Source organism: Cornus florida, unplaced genomic scaffold (assembly GCF_030987335.1).
Source record: "Cornus florida cultivar Cherokee Brave unplaced genomic scaffold, ASM3098733v1 CherokeeBrave_3.0.0_Hap2_Chr10, whole genome shotgun sequence".
In the NCBI taxonomy this organism is placed as follows: domain Eukaryota; kingdom Viridiplantae; phylum Streptophyta; class Magnoliopsida; order Cornales; family Cornaceae; genus Cornus; species Cornus florida.
Window position 1 is genome coordinate 50,724,341 of NW_026775580.1, and position 24,984 is coordinate 50,749,324.

Genomic DNA, 24,984 nt, shown 5'->3' on the forward strand with positions numbered 1-24,984 from the left:
ACCATATATCAACCATGATTATTATGCTGTGTGCATTTCAGAGAATAAATGGACTATTCAAATTATGTCGCATTTATATTATATAGATGTGTTGCCATATAGAACCATGTGAGCTGGCTAATAAGTTTAGACTCATTTATACCTTATGCATTCGTTGCTATAGACAGATGTGTGGCTGTCGGGGTATGTGGTTTAATATTATTGGTATGTGTTGCCTAATGGACATGCTCAGTATATTTAGTAATATTATTGGCATGTGTTGCCTAATTTGTATGCTCAGTATATTCATCAGTACTTTGAGAGGTGTTATCACTGTGTAGTTCGTTATAGTCTGTGTTGTCAGTATCGTGCACCATGTATAATAGCTGATTTCCCGGGTAGGGAAAGGCGACACTTAACCACCTAGTGTGAGTCTAAGTGATCACCGTCTATTCTGGTTGAGGTCATGTTATACATTGGATGGTTCCCTTAGGATGTATACAGATATAGTACTCATCCGGATATAAATGATTAATTTATTTGATTCTCTGATTTGGGTCATAGTAGAGAGGACTTGCTCGTGGGGTTGACCCACCATTGTTGTTATTTCAGGATACGGTCAGTACCCGTTCCAAGGTTGAGGTTAGCAGTGAGGGACCACCATCCGAACTCATCTACTCTTACGATCCAGTTCAGGATAGAAGTTTTACGTATTACTTCAGTTTCAGTTTTATTTACTTTTGACGTTGAACTCTCAAGTTTATATTTAGGGATCCTTGACATAGGATTTCCAAGTTGTAATGGAGTACTGTATTTAAATAAAGGATGGATGGATGTTGTATTATTTAGTGTTCCTTTCCTGTCTAAATTCTTTTATTATCATCATTTTGTATTCCATGCTTGTATATTGCCAATTGTTTTTGATATCCCTCGTTTTTCATGTATAAGCCTGATCAACTTATGCGTGGAAAATGTGGGGGTGTCACATATACTATAGCATTCTATAGAACAAGCACCGAATGTGTAGACCACCTAGGACAGCCTCCACTCCAACAAATACTAGTCCAATTAACTTCTGGTTTATTACTTCTGCAGATCTCCCAAGCTTGTTTAAAGCTAAAATTATTCTTCCAGCTGAGATGATCCTCGCCTCCATATATAGTGTGTTCATGAAACAGTTGTAAAACTTCCTGTGTAACATTCCTCAATATATCATCATTCCACTGATTACCAATCATAAACTCATTCAAAGCAATATTCTTGTTTCTACTGAGACTACCCAATATTCTATGATTGAACATATCACTCAAGCACTTTCCATCACACCATGGATCAAAGAACACCTTAATTTTCTGTCCATTTCCAATTTTGTATCTGCAATTTCCTTTAAGATAGTTTCTTGTAGCCACGATGCTCTTCCAAATACATGAAGAAGACTCCTTAGGCACGACATTCCAGAAAGAAGCCTTCTTTAAATATACTTGTTCAAACCATGCCACCCAAATTCTATCTTTAGATAGCAAGAAATCCCAAGCTAAACAACATTTTGAAGCCTTGTCAATGTCCACCAGCCGTCTCAGCCCCAATCCTCCTTCAGCTTTAGGAGCTGCCAACTTCTTCCAGCAAAGACCATGAATTTTCTTTCTGTCTTCCACATGTCCCCAAACAAAATTCCTCAGTTTCTTCTCAATTAAGTTAATAATTGCTGCTAGAAGAACATACACAGATGACCAATACTGAACCATAAGAAGAATCACAGCTCTGCATAACTCTACTCTACCTGAAACTGATAAATTCATCCCATTCCATCTAGTTGTAGTAGAGATAATCTTCTCCACCAAACTGGAACAATCCCTACTCCTTAACATCTTATCAGAGATAGGCAAACCAAGGTAGATAAAAGGTAATTTTCCCACCTTACATCCAAGAGTTCTAATAATGGTGGACTATCTTCTAACTGTTCTTGTGAAAAACAATTCTGATTTCTCTTTACAACTGCTAAATCCGAAGTGGATTCAAATAATTCCAGAGATTTTTTTAAAGTAATAATTGTGGCCATATTAGCTCTAACCACCACCAAAAGATCGTCAGCAAAAAATTGGTGGGTTAGAGGTAACCCAATCCTAGCAGCAGCCTCAGCAGGACACACCTTACCCCTCTTTACCTCAAAATCATTTATGCCAGAAAAATAATCTGTCACTAAGGTAAAAAGGAGTGGGGATAGAGGGCAACCTTGTCTTAGACCCTGCTCTGGCTGAAAATACCCTTGAGGAGAACCATTTACAATGATTGAAAACCATACTGAAGAAATACAAGAATGAATCCAACTAATCCATCTACTACCAAACCCAAACAGCTTCATCAACTACACAAGAAAATTTCACCGTACTGTATCATAAGCTTTTTTGAGATCAATTTTCCAAGCTACTGTAGGTTTAGCATGCTTTGATCCAAACCCCTTCAATAGTTCATGAGCCATAATGATATTATCTTGAATTTTCCTCTCTTGAATAAAAGCAGTTTGTTCTTTCCCCACAATTCTTTTCAACACTTGAGCAAGTCTGTTGGCAAGAATTTTGGCTATAACCTTATATAAAGTATTACACAGAGATATAGGTCTAAAATCACTAACCTTCACGGCCTCCTTCTTCTTCTGAATTAGTGTAATGAATGAGCTATTAATACCCCTTCCCATCTCTGTAGTTATGAAGAATTGTAACACAGCATCAGTAAAATCCTCACCCACAATACTCCAATATTGTTGGGAAAACCTAGCAGAAAAACCATCAGGTCCATGAGCTCTATCTGGACCCATTGAAAATACAATGCTTTTGACTTCCTCCCTTGTATATCATCTTCCAACAACAATACTTCCTCTGCTACAAGAGGAGTCCTAATATACTTTGCCTCTGGACAACTAGTAACAGAATTAGAAATAGAGTATGCAGCCTTAAAATAGTCCACAAACATATTCTTTATCACTTGTGGATTAGTGATATCAATCCCAGCCTCTTGAATCACTGTGATATTATTGCTCTTCCTGTGTTGATTAATCTTTTGAAAGAAGAATTTTGTACACCTATCCTGATCTTTAACCCATTGGATTCTAGATTTCTGAGACAACAATAAACCTTCATTAGATATAGCATTCTCCAAATTCAGCCTATCTTCATCCTCTTGCTTAATAATATCCTTATTAAACAAGTCATTCTTTAATGCTTGCTGAGTCATTGCAAGATTCTTTCTGCAGCTAATAACCTCTTCAAACACAGAGCCAAATTTGTCTTGATTCCATTGCTTTATTGTCTTCTTGGTCAATTTTAACTTATACAACAGTTTCTTAATTGGATCTTCACTAGTCGTCCCTTTCTAAACATCAGAAATCACATCCCTAACTACAGCTTGAGAATTCCAGACTGCAAGGAATCTGAAAGGCTTGGGACCATCTGCAATATTAAGAGGCAAGCTAATACACAACCCCTAGTGATCAGAGGTTAAAGGGGGTGTTAACACAATTTGGAAATTAGGAACCGCCTATGCCTAATCCTCATTTATTAATCCCCTATCAAGCCTTGCATATATTCTTTTGTGTAAAAACCTCTTATTACACCAAGTATACACACCATTAGTAACAGGCACATCAGCAAGGCACAAAGTGTTAATAGTTTGATTAAACTGAGCAAATACTCTATGAGAATGATGTCTACCTCCCAACTTCTCAGAATTGAATCTCACCACATTCCAATCCCCCATCAGCAGCCAAGGACCTGTAATAATATGTGTACTATCCACCAATCCTTCCAGAGTGATTGTCTTTCAGTAGCAGTATTCTTTGCATACACAAAAGTCACATACACCTTAATTAAAGAACCACATATTTGAACCTGCAAAAGAATCATTTGAGCTGTGACCTCAAGTACAGACACCACAAGTCTACTGGGATCCCAACCACACCAAATACGCCCCCCATCATCAGCACTATAATTGTTCACCCAGTTCCAATTCCTTCTAATCTTCTCTTGAATTCTCTGAGACTTACCAATAGTCACCCTTGTTTCCACCAAACCACACAATGCTAACGAGGAACTACTCAACCAGGCTTTAACTTCTGTCTGCATAACTTTCCGGTTGAGTCCTCTAACATTCCACAAACCAATCATTGAGCACTAGTCAGTGGTGGAATAACCCCACCCGTAATCATCCATCTAGTAACTCTCACACTGTTGGAATCAACCTCAATTTCTTTCTTCTTCTTTTTCTTCTACTTCTTAGAGGTAACTCCACCATCTAATGATTTAGATTCAGTAAATCCACCATGTTCTTCCCACTTAACCTCCTCATTAATCTCCATATGAACACTCTCTACCTGCATTTTGGATAAACTTCTTTCTGTTAGAGGAATTTGGTTTATCACAGAGACTTGCTCAATTGATTGTTCTACCTTCTTCTCTTCAGTTTCTGCTGGAATAGTATCTTCCACATCTTGTTGGAGTTCATCAGTTTCCATACGCCTTTCGACCACCATAGTATCCTTTTCCACCATATTATCCTTTTCCACATTGTTCTCACCAGTTAATTCTCTTTCACAATCATCATCAAGCACCCGGAAAGCATTAGTAACAGTAATCTTATCTTGTGTTTCATGAACCACAATTCTATTCTTCCCTTTTGATCACTGCACTATAAACCCCTCCATGTCTTCCTGGACCGCCTTACTTGCACTATTATTATCACACACCTCGTTCTCCTTATCGGATTTCTTAACCACCCATTGTTCTTTTTGTTTCACAACCTTCGTTTTATTCAATGGACACATCTTATCATTATGATCCATCTTCTTACATAAACCACATACTAGAGGTTTCCATTCATACTCAACGTGAACTTGAAACTGCACTCCATGTAACCTTGTTTTGATAGTTTCCGAAAATTCCCCATCGACCTCCATCTCAGCCAAACCCGCACATATAAACCTCTCTCCCTACTCCCTACTGAGCGTAATAGCATCCATATACACCAGTCTAGCAATATTGGACACAACCTTAGAAACCGAAGTTCCACTCCTGGCATGAACTGGAAGATCATAAACCTTCATCTATATAAGTATCGAAACTAGAGGATCACGCTCCAACTGAATACTCTTATGCCATTTTTTCACTATAATTGCCCGTCCTTGAAACGTATGGAACCTTGATAGAATCTGAATCAAATCCTCCTCGGAAGGGAGGTCAACCTGAAAAAAACCATCCTGCAGAGAAACCACCACTGCATCCTTATGCCATCATTTCTGAACAAATGCCTTAAAGTATGGATAATATGGCTTGCTTCCCAGCACGTAACACACAACTGAATTTTCCCAGTACTTCATTTCATCCGCAATATCTTCATCATAAATCTCAATAAACTCTTTGTTTTGACTTTCACTATAATAAGTTAAAGGTGTAAAGTGATCAGACGTAGAGTTCATCAAGAGTGAACTCCATGTAGGGCGAGAAGAGGAGGACAAAACGGGTAGGACGCTACCCATGGTAAAGGATGGCTGTCCCTCCTCCATGGAGTTGTCTTCCACCTCCAAACCTTAGAAACCTTACGTATCATCCTAGCCAGAGAGAAAAAAGGGTAAAAGGGTAATAAATAGTAATACTTAAAGGACAAATAAAACCAATAAAAAAAAAAAAAAATTATATATATATAGAGAGAGAAGACTGAAGATTAGATTTTTAGATTGTGATGACTAAAAAAAATTAGTTGTTAGAGGGGTTCAATAAGAATACGAATGGTTAGATGACCCAATGTAACTTGTGGAAAATGACTTACGAAACTATTTTGGCAAATCTATTTCAGTCATTTGGGGGTAAAATGATTTATATGAAAAATAATTTCCGAACCCTGGAGTCTTCCAAACACCGAGAAATGAAGAAAAAATCACTTACCATAACCAAGCGTAAATGTACCAAAATAGTGGGGGCATATAAAATGCCTATTTTGTGGGAAATTATAGGTTTTTATGTTAAACAATAAATGCATGAACTTAGGAACTTTAATCTCTTCTATTAATAAAAGAATTTTTTTCATTGTTCTTTGTCAACAAAAGAATGTTTGAAATATTGACTAGTGGTTATTTTTGTGCTTAAAAACAAAAAACAAAATTTGTGGAGATTTATTCTCTAAGTGTACGAAAATGTCACTAATATAATACACCCTCCATCTCAAATTAAATATTCCTTTTTGATAATCTAATTTTTTAAGAGGGTGCATTTTAATATTTTTTATTGTATTGGTAGTTAATTAATTATTAACTTTGTCCATGAGAGTTCACATGATGTGATGGTTTATTTTTTATAAGTTCAATGCAAAAAGGTCGTTGTCCCTCTTCATCTGCATTGTGACGCTAATAGTGACCCAACCGTCCTCCACATGGTGACCTAAGTTCGCTAACACAACGACCTTGGTGGTTGTTCCTCACAGCGTGAACTAGATCGCCAGCGACGACTTGGTATTCTATCCCACGACGACCTGTAGGTCGCTATGCAGAAAAAAACCCAACGTGGGTTGCCATCCACGTAGCTGTAACGACCCAAGTCCACTGGATCCGGATCGCTAATCGGATCCTTACCCGACCTGAAATCATCCAAAGGTAACACGGTCATTTCACGTTAAATTACTATTTTAAAGCCCAACAAGGATAAAGTGGTCATTTAGCATAATTATAATGGTTTAAGACCCAAAAGGGTACAATAGTCATTTATTTGAGTCATACAATGAATAAGGTGAAGTTCGGGGATAATACAGTTATTTTCGGGGTCAAAATATAATTAATGTAATATTCTGGTCACATAATGTGTAACAATATACATGAGTGAGTAGAAAAGGGCAAAGTAGAGATAATAAACCACAATGGTAAAACATTCAGGAACCGATCGACATGTAACCCTTACACTTCGACTGGTTAGTGTGGTTCAAGGCGACTGGTTTGTAACCGAACGTGTGGAAATTTTACGTCAAGCGGTTTAAACATGCAATTCAACATATAGAAAAATTGACTAAACACGTATCTTCACAACAATTAGTTTAAACATGCAATTCAACACGTAGTATCACAACAATCATGCTTCTCACATATACACATACATCTAAACCATAATGGCCATGAACAATTACTACAATTAGGCATACTAGATTGCAAATACAAAAGAACCAACTCACTAGAATCAAAGATTGCATGGTTTAGGAATCTTTACCTCAAATGAAGAGCAAAAACCTCAAAAATCCCCTATTTTCAAACATGCAAAGGTGGCGCAAATGAAAATTCATTCCGATCAACTCGTAGCTCTCGTCGAACGCGTCAACGTTGCCTTCTATGGCAAAGTCGAAATCCAAGTAATCTCAGGGTTGTAATAACTTGTAAGAGTCCAAACATAATTAGAATTGAGAAAAAGAAAGGTATAGAAAGGGAAAAAAGTAAATAAATAATAAATGTAGTAGGTTAAAATTGAAAAAAGTAAATTAATGTATAAATAAAAATAAAGGTTTCTTTTTTTTTTTTTTTTTTTTTTTTTTTTTTTTTTTTGTTAATATAGTAGTGGTTAACTTGTAAAACGAAAATAAAAGTTTTTTTTGTTAATATCATGGTTAACTTGTAAAAAGAAATTTAATTAATTTACAATAAGGTAAAAATTTAAATTTTAATTAAACAATTACCTATTTTATTTTAATTGGTAACTTGTTTTATTATTTGATAAATTATTTTATTAAACAATTTTTATTTTTTTTTTAATTGATAACTTGTTTTAGTTGTGTTAACCTTGAAGCATAATAGGATTTATTTTAATTGATAAATTATTTTATTCTTTGATAAATTATTTTATTTATTTTAATTGATAACTTATTTTAGTTATGCTAACCTTTAATTGTGCCGGGATCCGGCTCTAACCGGGTCGTGTACCCGGTTCCGCCACGTATCTCTTGCTTAGACTTCTATTACTTACTCGTGTTCACATTCATGCCAGTGTTTTTGTTAAGTGTGTTCACATTCATACCATTACATTAAAGTGTGTTCACATTCATACCATTACATTAAAGTGTGTTCACATTCATACCATTACATTAAAGTGTGTTCACATTCATACCATTGTTCCTTAATTAAACAAGGTTCCGGTGATATTCAAATGTTCTTATATTATATTATATATATTTGTTCTTATATTGACTTCTGTGTTGCTGTATCGTGTGGGCTTTTTCCAGTACGCACTTTTTCTCTACAAGTCAATATTCTTCTTTTCCTCTTCTTGACCAATTAATCACATGAGAAATGTCTAATTTGGCTAGACCCAAGAATTTTAACATAGAAATTAAGAATGTTTCTTCATGCATACCGTTGAAAAATTGCACAAAAATGTTAGTCAAGGCACTGTATATAATATTATAAACAAGTTTGCATGTTGGGCTGTATCTACCATGAGCTCAATGGGAGCGTCCCTCCTCACTAAAATTTTTGTTATTATATTTTATATTCTTAAATTTGTACTTTTTTATATTTATATCTATAAAATTTTAAAATTGTTTCCACTGAAATTATAAAAAGAATAATAATAATAAAAAAATTCCTTATACTCTATATAAATTTGCCCCTCTTCATATAAATTTTTAAATCCGTCGCTCTCTTTAGGAGTTTGAGTATCATTAAAAGTGACTAATTGAATTTAAATGATGAACGTAATTTACGAATAAATATTGCTTCCATATAGAATTTACACTGTTCCAAAAGTTCGAAGTGATCGGGCAGCAAGTGGATTGATTATTAAAAAACCAAAAAGTTCAAGTGAGGTTTTATATATATATTTTTTCTTTGTATTTTTTAGGTAAGCAAGTGAGATTTTATCATTTACCATTTTTTTTTCAGAACATTGAAGCAAAACATATATATATATATATATACATATATATTGAGGATGCCGAAAACGGCACGGGCCGGGTAAGTGATCTTGGACAAAACTAAGTTCTCGTGGGTCAGGCCCAAGATTAAAGAATCGAGCTGAAGGCCTGTTGGAAGTGATCAAGCACATGACTAGAGAAACCCAATGAATGAGCCCAATGCAAAGAGTTAGTTAGAAAATGTCCAAAAGGTTTGTAACAGACTATAAATAGACTGTAAACAGAGGGAAAAAGGGTTGAAAAATCTTGAAGTGTAAGGAAATTCTGTCCAAATAGAGAAAGAAATTTCTTGCATCTTCAATTGGCGCTGTCTGTGGGAAACGATCAAGATTGAATCGATCAAGATTGATTCAATCCAGACTAGTTCGTGAAGAAAAAACTTGATCTCTGAAAGTTGAATCCAGATCGGTGCGATCGAAATTTATCTTGTAGAGTTTCGATTCTGGCTGGTGGTAAAAGATTCGCGTTGGATCTACGCAATTGTGATTTGTTTAGTATGGCTAGATCTGACAAGTTCACGGTAGGAGAGATTCAGATCTGGCCAAAGGAGATCAGAATTTAGCTAGTTCGAGTCTAGATCTAGTACGTTCGCATCAACAAAGTTCAGATCTGATCCGGAACTTGCAGTTAATGACTTTGCTCCGATCCTGAATTATGATAGGAGGTGAGAGCTCAAATCCATTGGAGAATGGCCAACAGACGAAGCTTGATGAACTGATGAGCATGATCAAGGTCTTGAGGAGAGAGAATGCAGAATTGCGAGCTGGAATGGAGCGTCGAGAAGCTCCGGTCATTTCACGACCACCTCTAGTAGGGGAGAGAGTTTTGCAGTCCAATGTTGCTCATCAAAATGATCAGGAAGGAGACAATCACATAGATCTTCATCGTGAGGAGATCGTGCCAGGCGATTTACTGCCAAATGTACATAAAATGGAAGATCGAGAGGGATTTATACACTTAGATCCGCATCGCGAGCGGGTCCTGCGAGAAGAAGCCACAGCGTTTGATACAAATCAAGGAAGATTGAGGCGCAAGGAAGCCATGGAGTTTGGTCGTTATTGAGCTACGTCACCGTGGCAGAGGGAGTTCATGGAGGAAAGATCGCTTGATCCATCCTACTGGTCTTCAATGGCTACGTATGATTACAGGAGTTCAGAGAGGAGATGTGAAGATCGGAGGATTCCCTCACGGTTCTCAAGGGAAAATGAAGCCCTCCATTTGTCAACACGAACGGTTGCCTCTCCATTCATTGACGAGATCTTGAATGCTCTGAATCTGAGGAAATTTTCCATACCGGTATTCATTCTGTTTGACGGAACGACTGATCCGATCGATCACATTTACCACATTCAGCTAAAAATGGCTCTAAACACGGAGAATGATCCTTTATTGTGCAAGTGCTTCCCTATAAGTTTAGCTGGGCCAGTGCTCAATTGGTTCAAGAATTTGGCCCAAGGCTCAATCGCTAGCTTCCAAGATTTGTGTGATAAGTTCATAAGCCAGTATTATGGGAATAAGCGCCCGACCAAGGATGTTTTAAGCTTTTTTACAATGAAGCAGCATGAAGATAAGAAGCTCCAAGCTTTCCTTACCAGGTTCAACCTTGTCAAGAGCATGGTAATGGAATGTCACCCCTCCACGGCAGTTCAAGCATTCAAGTTGGCTATGAACTGAGGGACACCGTTCCACACAAGCCTGGTGGTGAATACGTCGAAGACCATGGATGAACTGAACGAAAGAGTTGACAGATTCGTGCGTTTGGAAGAAGAAGAGGCATCTAATGCAAGAAAGACATCCATTATATCAACAGAGGAGAAGTCTAAAGCCAAGATCCGGCGGAAACAAGCTCCGCCGCAGCGTCAAACCTTTTGGAAGGCAGAAAAGAGGCCCAGGGAAGAAGAACTGGTCACTCCACTCAAGGTCACCTTAGATTGGCTATTCTAAGAAAATAAAGATAAGTTTCATTCTCCCCTACCAATTAGACAACCTCTCGAGCAGAGGGATCAGTCCAAACACTATGTTTTTCATAGTGATTTTGGTCACCTAACTAATGAATGCAGGAACCTAAAGAGGCAAGTGGAGATGTTGTATCCAGGGGGGAGTTCACAGGATATGTCCAAGGGCCACCAATGGAGCAGAACCGACCCGCTGAACAGGTTAAAAGAAATCAGAAGTCAAGCCACCATAGCTCCCAACCTATTCGGATTATAAATGCAATTCATAGCTGACCTGAACAATCCGAAGAGTCAGAAGAGTTACTCCGAACGTGTCTCCGTCAAGCACAGATGAAGAGGATAATAGGCAGTGTAAACGCTCTGCAACAACAAAATGCCTCAACATAGATAAAGTTTGACAGTACAGACTCGTTGCGAGTTCAGATTCCTCATGAAGATCCTCTGGTCGTTAGTTTGACGACGGCAGATTGCCTATTGCGAAGGGTGCTGATTGACCCAAGGAGCAGTGCGAACATTATGCGAAGGGTCACGTTCGATCGGCTCGAGATCAAGCCTGAGAAACTAAAACCTATTGGAAATCTGTTGTTGGGATTCGGTGGGAAGCGAGTAGAACCAATCGGTATGGTAGAATTGCTTGTTGAGCTGTCAAGAGGGAACTGGTTAAAAGCTTTGTGGTAGTTAAGATCCATCCGTCTTATAATATGTTGATAGGGAAAGGGTGGATACATAGGGTCCAGGAAGTCCCATCGACCCTACACCAGATAATGAGATGTCTGAGCCCGGATGAGAATAAGGTGATTGACATCCATGGGGACCAAGTTATAGCCAAGGAGTGTTACTCGGTAACTCTAAAAGCCGCTAGGAAGGGAAAAGCTCCCTTCCGCACTACTAGCTTGAGATAGCAATTACAAAAACCTCCCCCCAGCACAAATGGGGAAGAGGAGCCTCCGGCATTGACTGAAGAACCTCTGGTTGAAGTGCAAATTGATTATTTGAGGGCAGACTGTACCACAAGAGTAGGCTCAAGGCTTGCAGAGGAAGAAAAGCGCTAATTAGTTAATTTCCTTTCTCAGAACGCGGATGTGTTCGCTTGGAGACATTCTGACATGCCAGGGATCGACCCCTCTGTCTCTTGTCATTCTTTTAACATAGATTTGAGCGTCAAGCCTGTACGATAGAAGCAGAGGAGGTTCACCCCGGAGCGCAACCAGATCATTGACGATGAGATTGATAGGTTGTTAGAAGCTGGATTCATTAGAGAGGTTCAATATTCGTCCTGGCTATCGAACGTGGTTGTAGTGCAAAAGAAGAATGGGAAGTGGAGAGTTTGCATTGATTTCACCAACCTGAATAAAGCCTACCCGAAGGATAACTTTCCACTTCCAAAGATTGATCAGATGGTGGATGCTATAATTGGGTACAAACGGCTTACCTTTCTGGATGCCTATTCAGGTTACAATCAAATCCCTATGGATCTGAACGATGAGGAAAAGACATCTTTTGTTACTGAACGAGGGATCTACTGTTACAAGGTCATGCCATTCGGACTGAAGAATGCTGAAGCCACGTACCAAAGGCTGGTCAGTAAGATTTTTAAGAATCAAATTGGTAAGACCGTAGAGGCTTATATCGATGACATGGTGGTAAAGAACAAAAAGAAGGACCATCATTTGCAACACTTGCAAGAGGTGTTTGGAGTACTGAGGAGATACGGTATGAAGTTGAACCTGACCAAGTACTCATTCAGTGTAGGTTCTGGGCAATTCTTTGGCCACGTGGTCAATAACAGAGGGATTGAAGTTAGCCCAGGCCAAGTGGAGGCTCTACTGAAAAATACAGAACCAAACACAGTCAGGGAAGTGCAAGCTCTCACCGGACGCATAGCGGCACTAAGTCGATTCATTTCGAAGTTATCAGACCGTTGCAAACCATTCTTCGATACAATAAGGAGTTACGGAAAGCAACCTTGGGGGGATGAGCAGAGGTAAGCATTGATCGGGTTGAAAGAGTACATGCGAAACCCACTAGTCTTAACTGCTCCAAAATCAGGTGAAAAGCTTTTCCTATACCTTGGAGTCTCCAGCATTGCAACAAGTGCCATTCTGATACGATGTGAAGAAGGTAAGCAGTTCCCAGTGTTTTATGTCAGCAAAACAATGTCTGAGCCAGAGAGAAGGTACTCAAAGGCCGAACGAGTGATTTTGTCTTTGGTAAATGCAAAGAGGAAACTCAGGCACTACTTTAAATCCCATCCCATAGTCGTTCTGATCATTTTTCCCATAAAGGTGATTCTGCATAAGCCAGATTTGTTTGGGAGAATGACAAAGTGGGCAATAGAGCTGAGCTCCTTTGATATAACGTATGAACCTTGAACAGCCATCAAAGGACAAGCGGTGGCTGATTTCCTATTGGAGTGTGATGTGAAGGAGCCGGAGGAAAATCCTGGAGAATCTTCATGGAAACTTTTCGTTGATGGTTCTTCAAATCAGATGGGGGCAGGAATTGGGGTTAAGTTGCAGATGCTAGAAGGCACCACATTGAGTCAAGCGATTAGACTTGAGTTCAGGGCGACTAATAATGAAGCAGAATATGACGCATTATTGGCTGGATTGAGGCTGGCCAATTAACTAAAGGTCAAAAGTTTAGTTGCTTTTAGCGACTCGCAGCTGATCGTTCGGCAGGTGATTGGGGAGTACGGAGCCAAAGGTGAAACAATGGAGGCGTATCGTTCTACCGTTATGCGTGAGGCTAAGAGTTTTAATCAAATTATGTTCATCCAATTGCCGAGGGAGCGTAATGAAGATGCCGATCGGTTAACATGCAGTGCGTTGAGTTTTGAAGAAACACTGGCAAGGGTGATTCCGGTTGGTGTGTTATGCCAACCGTCTATCTTTGAAGAACCATCAAGCTCTGATCCTTGGCAGGTGAATGTCATACCATATGAGCTGAGTTGGATAGATCCAATTATGACTTATATACGAGATGGTGTTCTACCCGAGCAAAGAGATGAAGTAAGGAAGATCAGATCGCATGCTGCAAAGTATGCCATAGTGCACAACCAGTTGTATAGGAGGTCTTAATTAGGGCCTTACTTGAGGTGTGCTACCCCCATAGAAGCTAGGCAGATATTACGAACTATCCATAAAGGTGTATGTGGTAATTACTCAGAGGGAATGTCTCTAGCGCACAAAGCGATGACGCAGGGATATTTTTGGCAGAACATGTCGCGACATACGGAGGAATTCTCCAGAAGATACGATAAGTGCCAAAGGTTCGGACCATTGATCCACCAACCACCTAAAGACTTGCACGTAATGGCCAAACCATGGCCTTTCGCGCAATGGGGGATGGATGAGGTTGGCCCGCTACCAACCGCCATATCGCAGAATAAGTACGTTCTGCTTGTAATAGATTACTCTACCAAATGGGTGGAGGCAGAACCATATCCCAGTGTGACTCATACTCAAGTGAGACACTTCATTTGGGGTAATATCATTTGTTGATTTGGTGTTCCAAGGTCGATTGTTATGGACAATGGGACAAATCTTGACAGCAAGCAAGTGAGGGAATTGTTGGAAGAGTATGGAATCAATCAAAAGTTAGCAGCGGTCAGCCACCCGTAGGCAAATGGTCAAGCTGAGATTACGAATAGAACAATCTTTGCTTGTATAAAGAAGAAGCTTTAGGAAGAAAAAGGAAAGTGGTTGGATGAGCTCCCAAACGTCCTGTGGGCTTACAGAACAACCCCGAGACGACCGACCGGAGAAAACCCATTCGCTATGGCATATGGCACTAAGGCAGTAATACCGATCGAGCATTTAGTTCCGACTATTAGGAGCTTAGCATGGAATCAAAAGCAGAACGATAATACTAGAAGAAGAGAGAGACACAGCAGCAGCATCAGTAAGGCTCGCAGCTTATCAGCAGACGCTCATAAATAGCCACAACAAAAAGGTGAAGCATAGAGATTTTGCACCTGGTGATCTAGTTCTGAAGAAGAAGGTGACAATTGTCAAGAAGATGATGTCACCATGGGAAGGTCCATACAGAGTTGCGGAAATCATAGGAAAGGGGGCATACGTTCTGGAGACCATGGCTAGAAGGTTGGTCAATAAACTATGGAATGCTACATCCCTAAAAAGGTACTACCAGTAGGAAGTTGAATTCCATTTTAAGCAATGCGCGCTTCGAGTTATGTACACACAAATGTATGCATGGAATTTCCAAAATATATAACAAATGCCATTTTGTTTCAAGAAAAAAAAGAAAACAAAAGCTGAATAAGCAAAGAATACTTAGCAAAGTAAGTGACAAGTGGCACTCTGAGCCGAACACCAAACACTTGCACAAAAATGAAAAGTGAAAGTGGCAAATGGCATTCTAGTTGAGCGCCAAATACTTAGCAAAGTAAGTGGCAAGTGGCATTCTGAGCCGAATGCCAAACACTTTTAAGTAAATGGCAAGTGGCACTACGAGCCGAACGCCAAAAACTTGCACTGGAAATGAAATTAATTGTTAGAATGTTATCATGGATGAGCACCAGATACATGTCAAAAGATAGAAGCAACAAGATGATATTAAGAGTTGGCCAAAAATCGTTTATCTCATTAAAATTCAAGTTTTGGATTACAAAAGTGGAGTATCCAATTGAAATTAATACATTGCAAAAAGTTGGCACATCTGCAAGCTCTTAGCTAGCCCTATCAGTTTCTTCAATCTCCTGACCATGCTCAGCATTTTCGTCACTATCATTAACTGTCCCATCTCCTTGGGAAGGAGAGTCGAGCTAGATTATCACTTCATTCTGTTGCGTTTCACCCTCGGTAATAGATGGAGGGAGAATCATGGTGGATAGAGGAAGAACATCCAGAGGCTGATCAGATGAGGGGATAGGGATGACATTGGAGGAAACAATCTCTTGGCATTCTTCAAAGATGTGCTCGTCTGGAGTGGGGTCTGGGTCAGCATAGATTCCGGGAAGGTTGATCTTCAATTCTTTGTCAACATCATTAGGGCCGGCATATGAACTGGTCTGACCTTCAGGAGGAGAATGGTCGATGTAGCCGTTTTTGTACCCTTCAGCGTACCTGAGGGCTCCGATTCAAGATAAACGAGTATGGAGAGCCCTCATTCCTCCATCAACCCTGCCTATGACACTGAGCAAGGCTTCACCTTCATCCAAAGCTCTCTTCTCAAGAGCTAGCCGCGTTGACCGTTTGTCATCCAACAAGCGCTGGAGATTATCTTTTTCTGCCTTCAGAGCCTCTCGCTCGGTCAGCATGACATCCTTCTCAGTTTGAAGAGCGTTTTTCTCATCTTGAAGGGAACCTGCGTCCTTCTTCAGAATGTCCCTTTCTTTCTCAACATTGTTCAGTTGCACCATCAGTTCGGCGTTCTTGGTGCTGATGATTTTATTCTCTTTGTTGGCCGCATCAAGCGCACTAGCAAGCCTACGCACTCAGGCATTGGATGACTCGACATTCTTCTACATCGTCATCATCCCAAACAAAGTCTGCAAATAAATGCACGAGCACTAATTAAGCCGAGCGTATATTCAAAGAGATTAGTGTATAAAGGTTTACTTAATCTTACCAAATGAGAGATTAAGAATTACCTCCATAGCGGCCAGGGGAAAACGGCTGAACGTTTCCTTCTGGGTCAACACTTTAGCCACCTCGATGTCTTTGGGGGACCATAAGTTCTTGTAATAAGCCATGGCGGTTGGGCCATCCTTGAACATAGTGTCATTTGTGTTGAGAATCGACCCATTTGCTCGAATGAATCAAGGGTTCCAAGGAACTAGTTCAGGAAGGGAGGTAGAAGTTCCACCAGTTCCAGGAGTGCTGATAGCCATGGTCTGGGGAATTGAGGATTCACCCACCCTAAAGGGTTGGATCCTTCTTGAGAGAGGGATGTCATTGGGGTTGGTTTCACTATTAGGCTGAGGTCTCTTCCCTCGTTCCTTATTTTGGACAGGAGCAGTAACTCTTGAAGGGTTATTGGCCCCTGGAGCAGTGCTCAGATTGACAGGCTAAGCGTTGACAACTGGGTTGGTGACAACCACAACATTCGGCTGGTGCTGGAAGTGGTGGCAGAAGCGGATGCCGAGGCTGGAGAGGAAGCAAGGGTAGGAGCGGTGATACTCCTAGGAGGGTCTTTCCTTCTGCTGAAAGAAGGGATTCGGAGCTGACTCATGGTCGTGCCGAGGAGTGAAATATCGCTGAGATTCTCCGACACAAGGAGTTCCGAGCAAGAAGGAACGTTGCTCAGAACGTATTCCTTCAGGTGGTTGATCCTATCCCTGCAAATGCTGTAATTAAGTTCATTATGAGGAATACCTAAAGAATTGTAAACAAAAGAACAGAAGTGAGGAGTGCAAATTTCACAAGGGCAATCACTCTTATGGGTCTTGAATTTTTTGTAGGAAGAAATAGAGTATTCACCGAAGACGTTCAGGACGGGGTAATCCTTAGCAGCCGGAGCAAACCAAGCCCCCCGAAACCCAATTATGTTCTTCTTCCACCCTTTCTCAGAGTCGAGTTTATCCGTACAGATGGATCTTTTTATAATAGGGTAAAAATGGTAATACATGTCATCTAACCTGATCTTGCTGACTTTGTAACAGAGAAGAAGATCTATAATAGTAAGATCTAAACCCCTATCACGGTTCAAAAACAGCTGAACGGACAGAACCCTAAGAAAATTGGGGTTTACTTGAAGAGGGGAAAGTCTCAACCTATCAAAGACGTAACTGAAAAAAGGATGCAAAGGGAATTTAATAATGTTAAGGTGAAGGATGGAAAATAAGATTTCACCAGGAAGAAGGCCGGCACCAGTTCTAATGTCTACATTCTTGGGACACTCCCTAATATGGATGTTGCTAGGGAGTTGGATTTTCATGCAAAGAATGTCTATATCGATGGGCATGGTAAAGACGAACACAATCCCCAAGGAAGTATAAAGTTTTAAAAGAGAAAGGGAAACAAAACTAACCTTATGAGATTGGAGGTTGCAAAAGATGCTGCAAAGTAGCCGAGAAGGAAGAATCTTTCATAGGGATTCACCGGGGGAAGATTTGATTTGCTGGAAAGGATGAACAGTGAGTTGATTGATAGCGAGATGTGATAGAGACAGCAAAGAAGGTTGAGAATACGTATTGGGGGTTTATAAAGAAAGGTGAACCCAATAACCGAGACGTCAGGAAGGTAAAGAGATTTCGAATTTCGAAAACGTTTATTCCTTAGCCGACTGCTCGTTCCTCCACGTAATCACCCCAAGCCACCAAATCATGATTAGCTCCCATTGATAATTTCACCCTAATTAATTAGGGGGAGATTATGGGGACAGATGAGGATGCCGAAAATGGCACGGGCCGGGTACGTCCCATGCGGCTAGAAACGGGCCGGGTAAGTGATCTTAGACAAAACCAAGTTCTCGCAGGTCAGGCCCAAGATTGAAGAATCAAGCTGAAGGCCTGTTGGAAGTGATCAAGCCCATGACTAGAGAAGCCCAATGAATGAGCCCAATGCAAGGAGTTAGTTAGAAAATGTCCAGAAGGTCTGTAACAGTCTATAAATAGGCTGTAAACAGAGGGAAAAGGGGTTGAAAAATCTTGAAGTGTAAGGATATTTTGTCCAAATAGAGAAAGAAATTTCTTGTATCTTCATATATATATATATATAGATTACATTTGGGCCCAAGGAGATCATTTACCATTTTGACAGTCTCAGTTCATGTTATGTGTAAAATTAATTTAGATCAAGTTATATATATATATATATATATATATATATATATATATATATATATATATATATATATATATATATATATATATATACTGAAAGGTTACATTTGGGCCCAAGGAGATCATTTACCATTTTGACAGTCTCAGTTCATGTTATGTGTAAAATTAATTTAGATCAAGTTACGTAGTATGTTTCACTTGCTAAATTGAATTGCTTCAAAAAATAAAAAAATAAAAAATAAAAAATAAATTTTTTTTTTTGGAATGAAATGCAACATATTTTGAATTCAATTAAATGTTTATATCATTAAATCAAGTACTTCAGTGAAACCCATATTAATTTTGGTTTGTCAATCCTATTAATAATGGTAGAATTTTTCATGTGTCAATTTCCTTTCACTCCAACTATATATTGTGTCTATATTGTTATCTCAAATGACTGGCAGAGTGGCCCTCCCTTTCATACTATGTTCTTGCATATTATCCGGAAAATATTTTTCTCATTCATCCAATCTAGAAAGAATGTCAATCTAAGCCCAACCCTAATTATAAAAATGATTACCCAAATCTATGAAAAAACGGACTGGGCTCGAGTTGGGTTTGGATTACCCAACTCAAGTTGCACTTCTAATTTTTATTCTTCGTGTGTGTTTATTTATAATTGGAAGCCTAAAATCTGTTACAAGATTTTCAAAAGTAAAAATATAAAAATATGTTTAATAATGTCAAAATGTTAGTCTCACAAAATTACCGCTTAAAAAAGCATGCTATAATGTTTGAGCTATAGTGTGTCAGTGCCAAAGTATTATGAAACACCGATGTTTCCTTTGGACATGTTTCGAAAAACATATCCGGTACACTTCAAATATCTCTAACCGGTTATCAAATATGTGGCGCGCAAAAGAAAAGTAGAGCCCAAGTGATCATACTATTGGATTTTTTGTGCGGCAATTGATCATATATTTGCACGTTTGGCACTCTGCCCGTCCAACTAAAAATAAATAAATTATATCAAACCCTCTTTAAGAAATTTAAAATTTTATGATAGTATTTGACTAACAAGACATGAATAATGAGAAAGATACATCAAAGGGGTTAGTGGTCTAGTGATATCAGGCTCTTATCTCCTAAAAAGAGATAAAGAGTTCGAATTTTAATAAAGACAGGTAAATGTGAAATTAAAATAATAATAATAATAATAATGAGAAAGAGACTTGTACCCTTTCTCTTATTTAGAATTCTATTTCTTGGGTTCACATCCATGTCATACTTTTTGTCTAGCAGTCAATCTTCTTCTTTTCGTCTTATTGATTAATTAAAATTTAAACATAAGAAATGTCTTAGTTGGCTGGACCCTAGAATTTTTACATCTCAAAAGAATTTTTCTTCATGCATACCATTGAAAAAACTGCACAAAAATGTACTTCGGTGGAACCCACATTAATTATAGTTAATTTCTCAAAATTTTTTTTTTTTTTTCTTTTTTCTTTTTTCCAACAATTTGAAATCCTCTTCATAATGTTTATAGTGGAATTTTTTGTCCGAAATTTCAAAAAAATTCATCATTATGATAGCAAAATCATCGTTCAGAGTCAAGTTCCTTTCGCTTCAACTATTGTGTAAATTGTTTGCTCAAATGAATGGCAGAGTGATCGACCATCCCTTTCATACCATGTTTTGGCATATTATATATCCGAACAAGTTGCTGGAATTTCACAAATGGTTCTCCTAGGTTTAACTTGTAAGACAAATGTAATGGACACACATGATATGTTAATGTAGAATCAATGTTATTGTAAATATTTATTTCTTCATTATCGGATCAAAGAGTATGCAAATGTAACCAAGTTTTCTATTTTTGTAAATTTAAAAATTATTTTTTTAGTAAATACTATATAACCAAGGTGGTTATATAAAACGAATAAAGATATCAAAACAAAAGTAATTTGGCTGTATTTGCAATTAATTAGCTAGTTAATTTCATCTGCCCTTGAGGAAGCCTCTGCAAATCTTTCCCCAACACTTCCTATCTGGTTCGGCTATCTGCAATTTCGCCTTGGCCTCTTCAGCAAGACCTTTCTGCAAGTAATAATTAATGAAGCAACCAAAATGAGCTCAACAGAAAGGGAAATGAAGTTATATGAAAAACTAATGGAGTAAGAAACAAACTTAATTAGTACGTACCTCTATAGATTCGTTTGTGAGAAGACGATCGATGAGATTGTTAAGAATGTCCTTGGTATACTCTGGATGACCTTGAATCCCTAAAATGTGGTCTCCGATGGTGTACATCTCCACACCGGTTTTATCCGAATATGCAATCACTTCAGCATCCACAGGAACCTCCCATACCTCATCTTGGTGGCATTCAATGATCGAAAGGGATGCTGGGATTTCTTCTGAGCCTTCAAGGAAACTGCATGGGGAGAAATCTTTCACAATTTTCACTTTTCTAAGCCCAATATCCCAACCACTGTTAGCCTTCCCAACTTTTCCACCCAATGATCTGCACAAAACCTGTATATATATATATATAACACCATGGATTAGTTTCTTTTCAATGAATATATCAAATACTGTATATATTAGTAGTAAACACAATATGAATTAATTATATACACAATGTGAAAAGTACTACTATATATATAAATTATTACCTGGTGTCCAAAGCAAATACCAAGGACTTTCTTATGCATGGAGTCTAGGGTTTGCAAAAGAAAGCAAAGCTTGAGGACCCAAGGGTCATTGCCATAGGCATCGAAAGGGCTACCACTGACCACAAAGCCGTCATAGTTTTGGAGCTCATTCATGTCCGGGAACTCTCCTTCAACAACCCTAAACAAGTCCCACCTCTCTCCTTCTTCCCCGAAAGCTGCAACAAACACATTGAAGTAGCCACCATACACTTCCTTCACATACTCAGAATCCTTTGCTGCTAGTAGCAAAGCATATCTTTTCTGTACTTCAACCTTCATGATCTTAATTAAATGCGTGTGAGAGAGAGAGATTTAGTGTGTGCAATAAAATTACTAGAGAGAAGAGATATATGTATAAAGCTAGAGAGATAGAGATAGAGAGGATGATGTAATCAAGTATGAAATGTTTTGAGGAGCAAGGGTCCTTTTATAGGCATAGCAGACCAACAATGTGTTGTGATATGGAAATTTCCATACATATATGTGGCGTGGGTCGACTTTGCATATATATATATATATAAATTCTTGGAGAGAAGAGAGAATTGACCGTAACCATGTGATCAAAACCGAGTGAGGAATATATATATATATATATATCTACATGCACATACATAATTGTTACAGCCACGTTGTCTGTCTGTCTTTCTAGAGTAAAACTAGTGGTGCACTTGTTTCAAACGTTAGACCAGGCAATGGTCGTTAATTTAATTAAACTCAATTAATGCTATACTATTTTACGAGCGAGTCTGGTTCAAAGTGAGAGGGCGACTACCAAGGACTAATTCTAGCGCTTCGACTTGGATTAGAAATTGCAAATCAAAATAATATGGGTTTGGGTTTGGGCTGACAAATTAAATAATAACCAAATTTATGATATTTTGTTTGTTTTTGGTAGAATTATTATTTCCAAAGGCTTGTTGAGTGTCATCTTGCATTTTGGAGACAGAATAATGTATCAAGAGATTAATTTAGACGGATGACCAGTGAATAATGAGTTTCTTGGCACCAGTGATTAGTAAAACCAGTGGTGCACTTGTTTCAAACGTTAGACCAGGCAATGGTAGTTAATTTAAACTCGATTAATGCTATCTATTTATGACTACTAATAGCGATATTGTGTAGGAAAATTAAATTGTTTGGACCTCCCAAATTCTTAGAAATGTCGTTTTTATGGTGAGTCTGGTGACCTATTTTGGTTATTTAAAGTGGTTGAATTTAACTTGCTTTTAAAATATTAGATCTCATGAAAAACATCTTAATTATTATTGCATATTCTTCCTAGATACAACATATATATTACTGATAGGGAAAAATAACTTACCTTGACCAACCGCTAGACCTCTTCGACATATTTCATTATCAAAGATAAAGATTTTCCTCGGATAAGAATAATGACATTTCTTATCCAGGATAATGAATAACAATGTGGTTCAACAGGGTGAGGATCATCTTGGCACAATTTGAGGAAGTCAAAGGAGTAAATCTTATCCCGACAAATTTGGTAACAATCGATCTCCTCTGATCTCGCACAAGCCAATCTCCCGCGGGATCAATCTGATTCCAATCGACAGCAATAAATAGGGCACCAAGCCGTTAAAGAAGGTACGAGAAAAAACTCTTAAACAAAATATACATAATTTTTATGTGATACGATTATAAGTACTAACTTGATCGTCGGAAGGTCCTCGGCCGGCACCCCACCGGTGCCATTCGAGGTGACGTCCCTTTGTTTTACAGGTAAACGTCGTCGTTTCGAGTCGTGAGGATTTCCGCGTCAACAGCTGGCGCCGTCTATGGAAACGATTAGTTCTCTGAAGAAATAATAATCCTGACGCGACTTGGCTCAAACGGCAAGACGAAAGTTTTCGATCATGAAAACCATCCCAAAGTCATCAGTTGACAACGGGTTTCTATGTTTTTATATAAGGACGGGACTCTACATCCTGACTACCCGTCCATTATACTGGGGGCAGAACGGTGGGTTGCGTGATGCCATCCAGTGTACGATAACAATAATCAAAATTTGGCACGTTGACCCATGCAGTCCAATGTGGTGTTTTCTATCTAGCGATGTTTGGTCCCCTCACTACTGAGGTTTGGTCGTCTAAGACCAGACTCTATCTCATATCGGGCAGCAGCCAATTACCAGGGCCTGATCGTTGAAGACTAAGGCCTGGTCCTCCTGCACCTACATAAATGGGTAGGTCTCCACTCATCAAGAAGATCACTACCAACAAGGGGGTCTCTACCTACTAGTAAAGCCTTTACTACTGAAGATGTCTCTAGCAACGGAGTCTCATTACTCCGTCCGTTCGTGCAATCAGGGTGGACTTCTACACCAAAGAATGTATCGAGCCCTTCAGGTCCAAGGAGGTCCAATGTCCCTCAAGATCCCATGTCCAATAAGGTCTGTATTCTCAAGGAGGTTCCTAAGTTAACGGTGATCATTGGACCCAACGAGGTACTGGCTACCAGACCGTCATCTGGTACTGGCCACCAGACCGTCATCTGTCAGCCATTGGGTACCACGCCCATATCCACTAGGCATCAAGCCAGTCGCTGGATACTAAGCCTCTACCTACTAGACGACAGTCGTCACCTCTCTTCCCTTGCAGGAATTGCCTATCGACTTTAGATTATGTAGAATTTTGGATTGATAATCCATTGTAGGTTAATTTTCAATAATTATTTCTAACACAATCTAATGTTTTTAGACAACTGTAAATTATTGCAGCACCAGGCACTCCATCCGCTGTATAAACGTCTATAGAATGGGTCATCACCCAAGATCCCACATTGGGGGCAGAATAGTGGATCACACGATATTAATCGTCGATCTACATATGATGACAAGGTTTAGAAGATTGACGTACCAACCTTGGCACATTGAGCTAGTCGGTTTTCTAACTTCTCTCTTTCATCGACCCCTCGGGGAAACTAGTTGTCCAAAACCAGTGCCCGATCCTCTAAAAAAGTCTCTACACACCGGGAATGACTCTAAGTCCAATAAAGTTTCTACAATCAATGAGTCCACCATGTCTAAGGTGGTCCCATGAGGTTTTTAACCATTAAGCACTAATGATGGTCTTTTCAACCTAGAACCAAGCTTAGTCACATGAACTTCAAATTTGACGGGTCACTACCAATACCATAGTCACAAAGGATAAGTCCACGAAAGTGAAAAACTTTGACTCCCTTATTAAAGGGCAAGCATATAAAGCTTGGGCAAAATATCCCCTTATTAAAGGGGCGAGCTGGGTAAGGCTCGTAAAAAATAACCCTTTATTAAAGTTGCAATATCTCCGTATTATAAGGGATGATAATGAGTGTCCTGTATTATAAGGATCCGGGCCGAATTAATCCAGTAATCAATATCCCCGTATTACAAGGGATGATAACAAGTGTCATGTATTATTATTTCCCTTATTAATAGGGCATGCTGAGTGAAACTTGAACATATTACAAACTCCTTACCAAAGGAGTAACAAAAAAACCTAATTCCCTTATTAAATGGACGAGCTGAGTGAAGCTCGTAAAACATGATTCTCTTACTAAAGGGACGAGCTGAGTGAAGCTCGTAAAACATGATTCCCTTGCTAAAGGGATGAACTGAGTGAAGCTCGTAAAACATGATTCCCTTACTAAAGGGACGGGCTGAGTGAAGCTCGTAAAA

At 39.0% G+C, this 24,984-nt stretch overlaps 1 protein-coding gene across 1 annotated transcript; it reads right to left on the bottom strand.

Moving 5' to 3' along the window:
• Positions 1-20,571: 20,571 nt before the first annotated feature.
• LOC132279395 (gamma-glutamyl peptidase 3-like) lies at positions 20,572-21,686 on the bottom strand. The gene is made up of 2 exons (XM_059781354.1): positions 21,273-21,686; positions 20,572-21,132 (listed from the first exon to the last, which is right to left on the bottom strand). The coding sequence occupies exons 1-2, from the start codon at positions 21,588-21,590 to the stop codon at positions 20,785-20,787; spliced, it is 666 nt and encodes a 221-aa protein (XP_059637337.1). The 5' UTR covers positions 21,591-21,686; the 3' UTR covers positions 20,572-20,784.
• Between the last annotated feature and the right edge of the window lie 3,298 nt (positions 21,687-24,984).

Bases quoted from the DNA above. Each gene is read 5' to 3' on its own strand.
- LOC132279395 (XM_059781354.1), bottom strand. From the start codon at position 21,590: ATGAAGGTTGAAGTACAGAAAAGATATGCTTTGCTACTAGCAGCAAAG. The intron at 21,133-21,272 runs GTAATAATTTAT...ATATATATACAG, and splicing joins GTATTTGCTTTGGACACCAG to GTTTTGTGCAGATCATTGGG.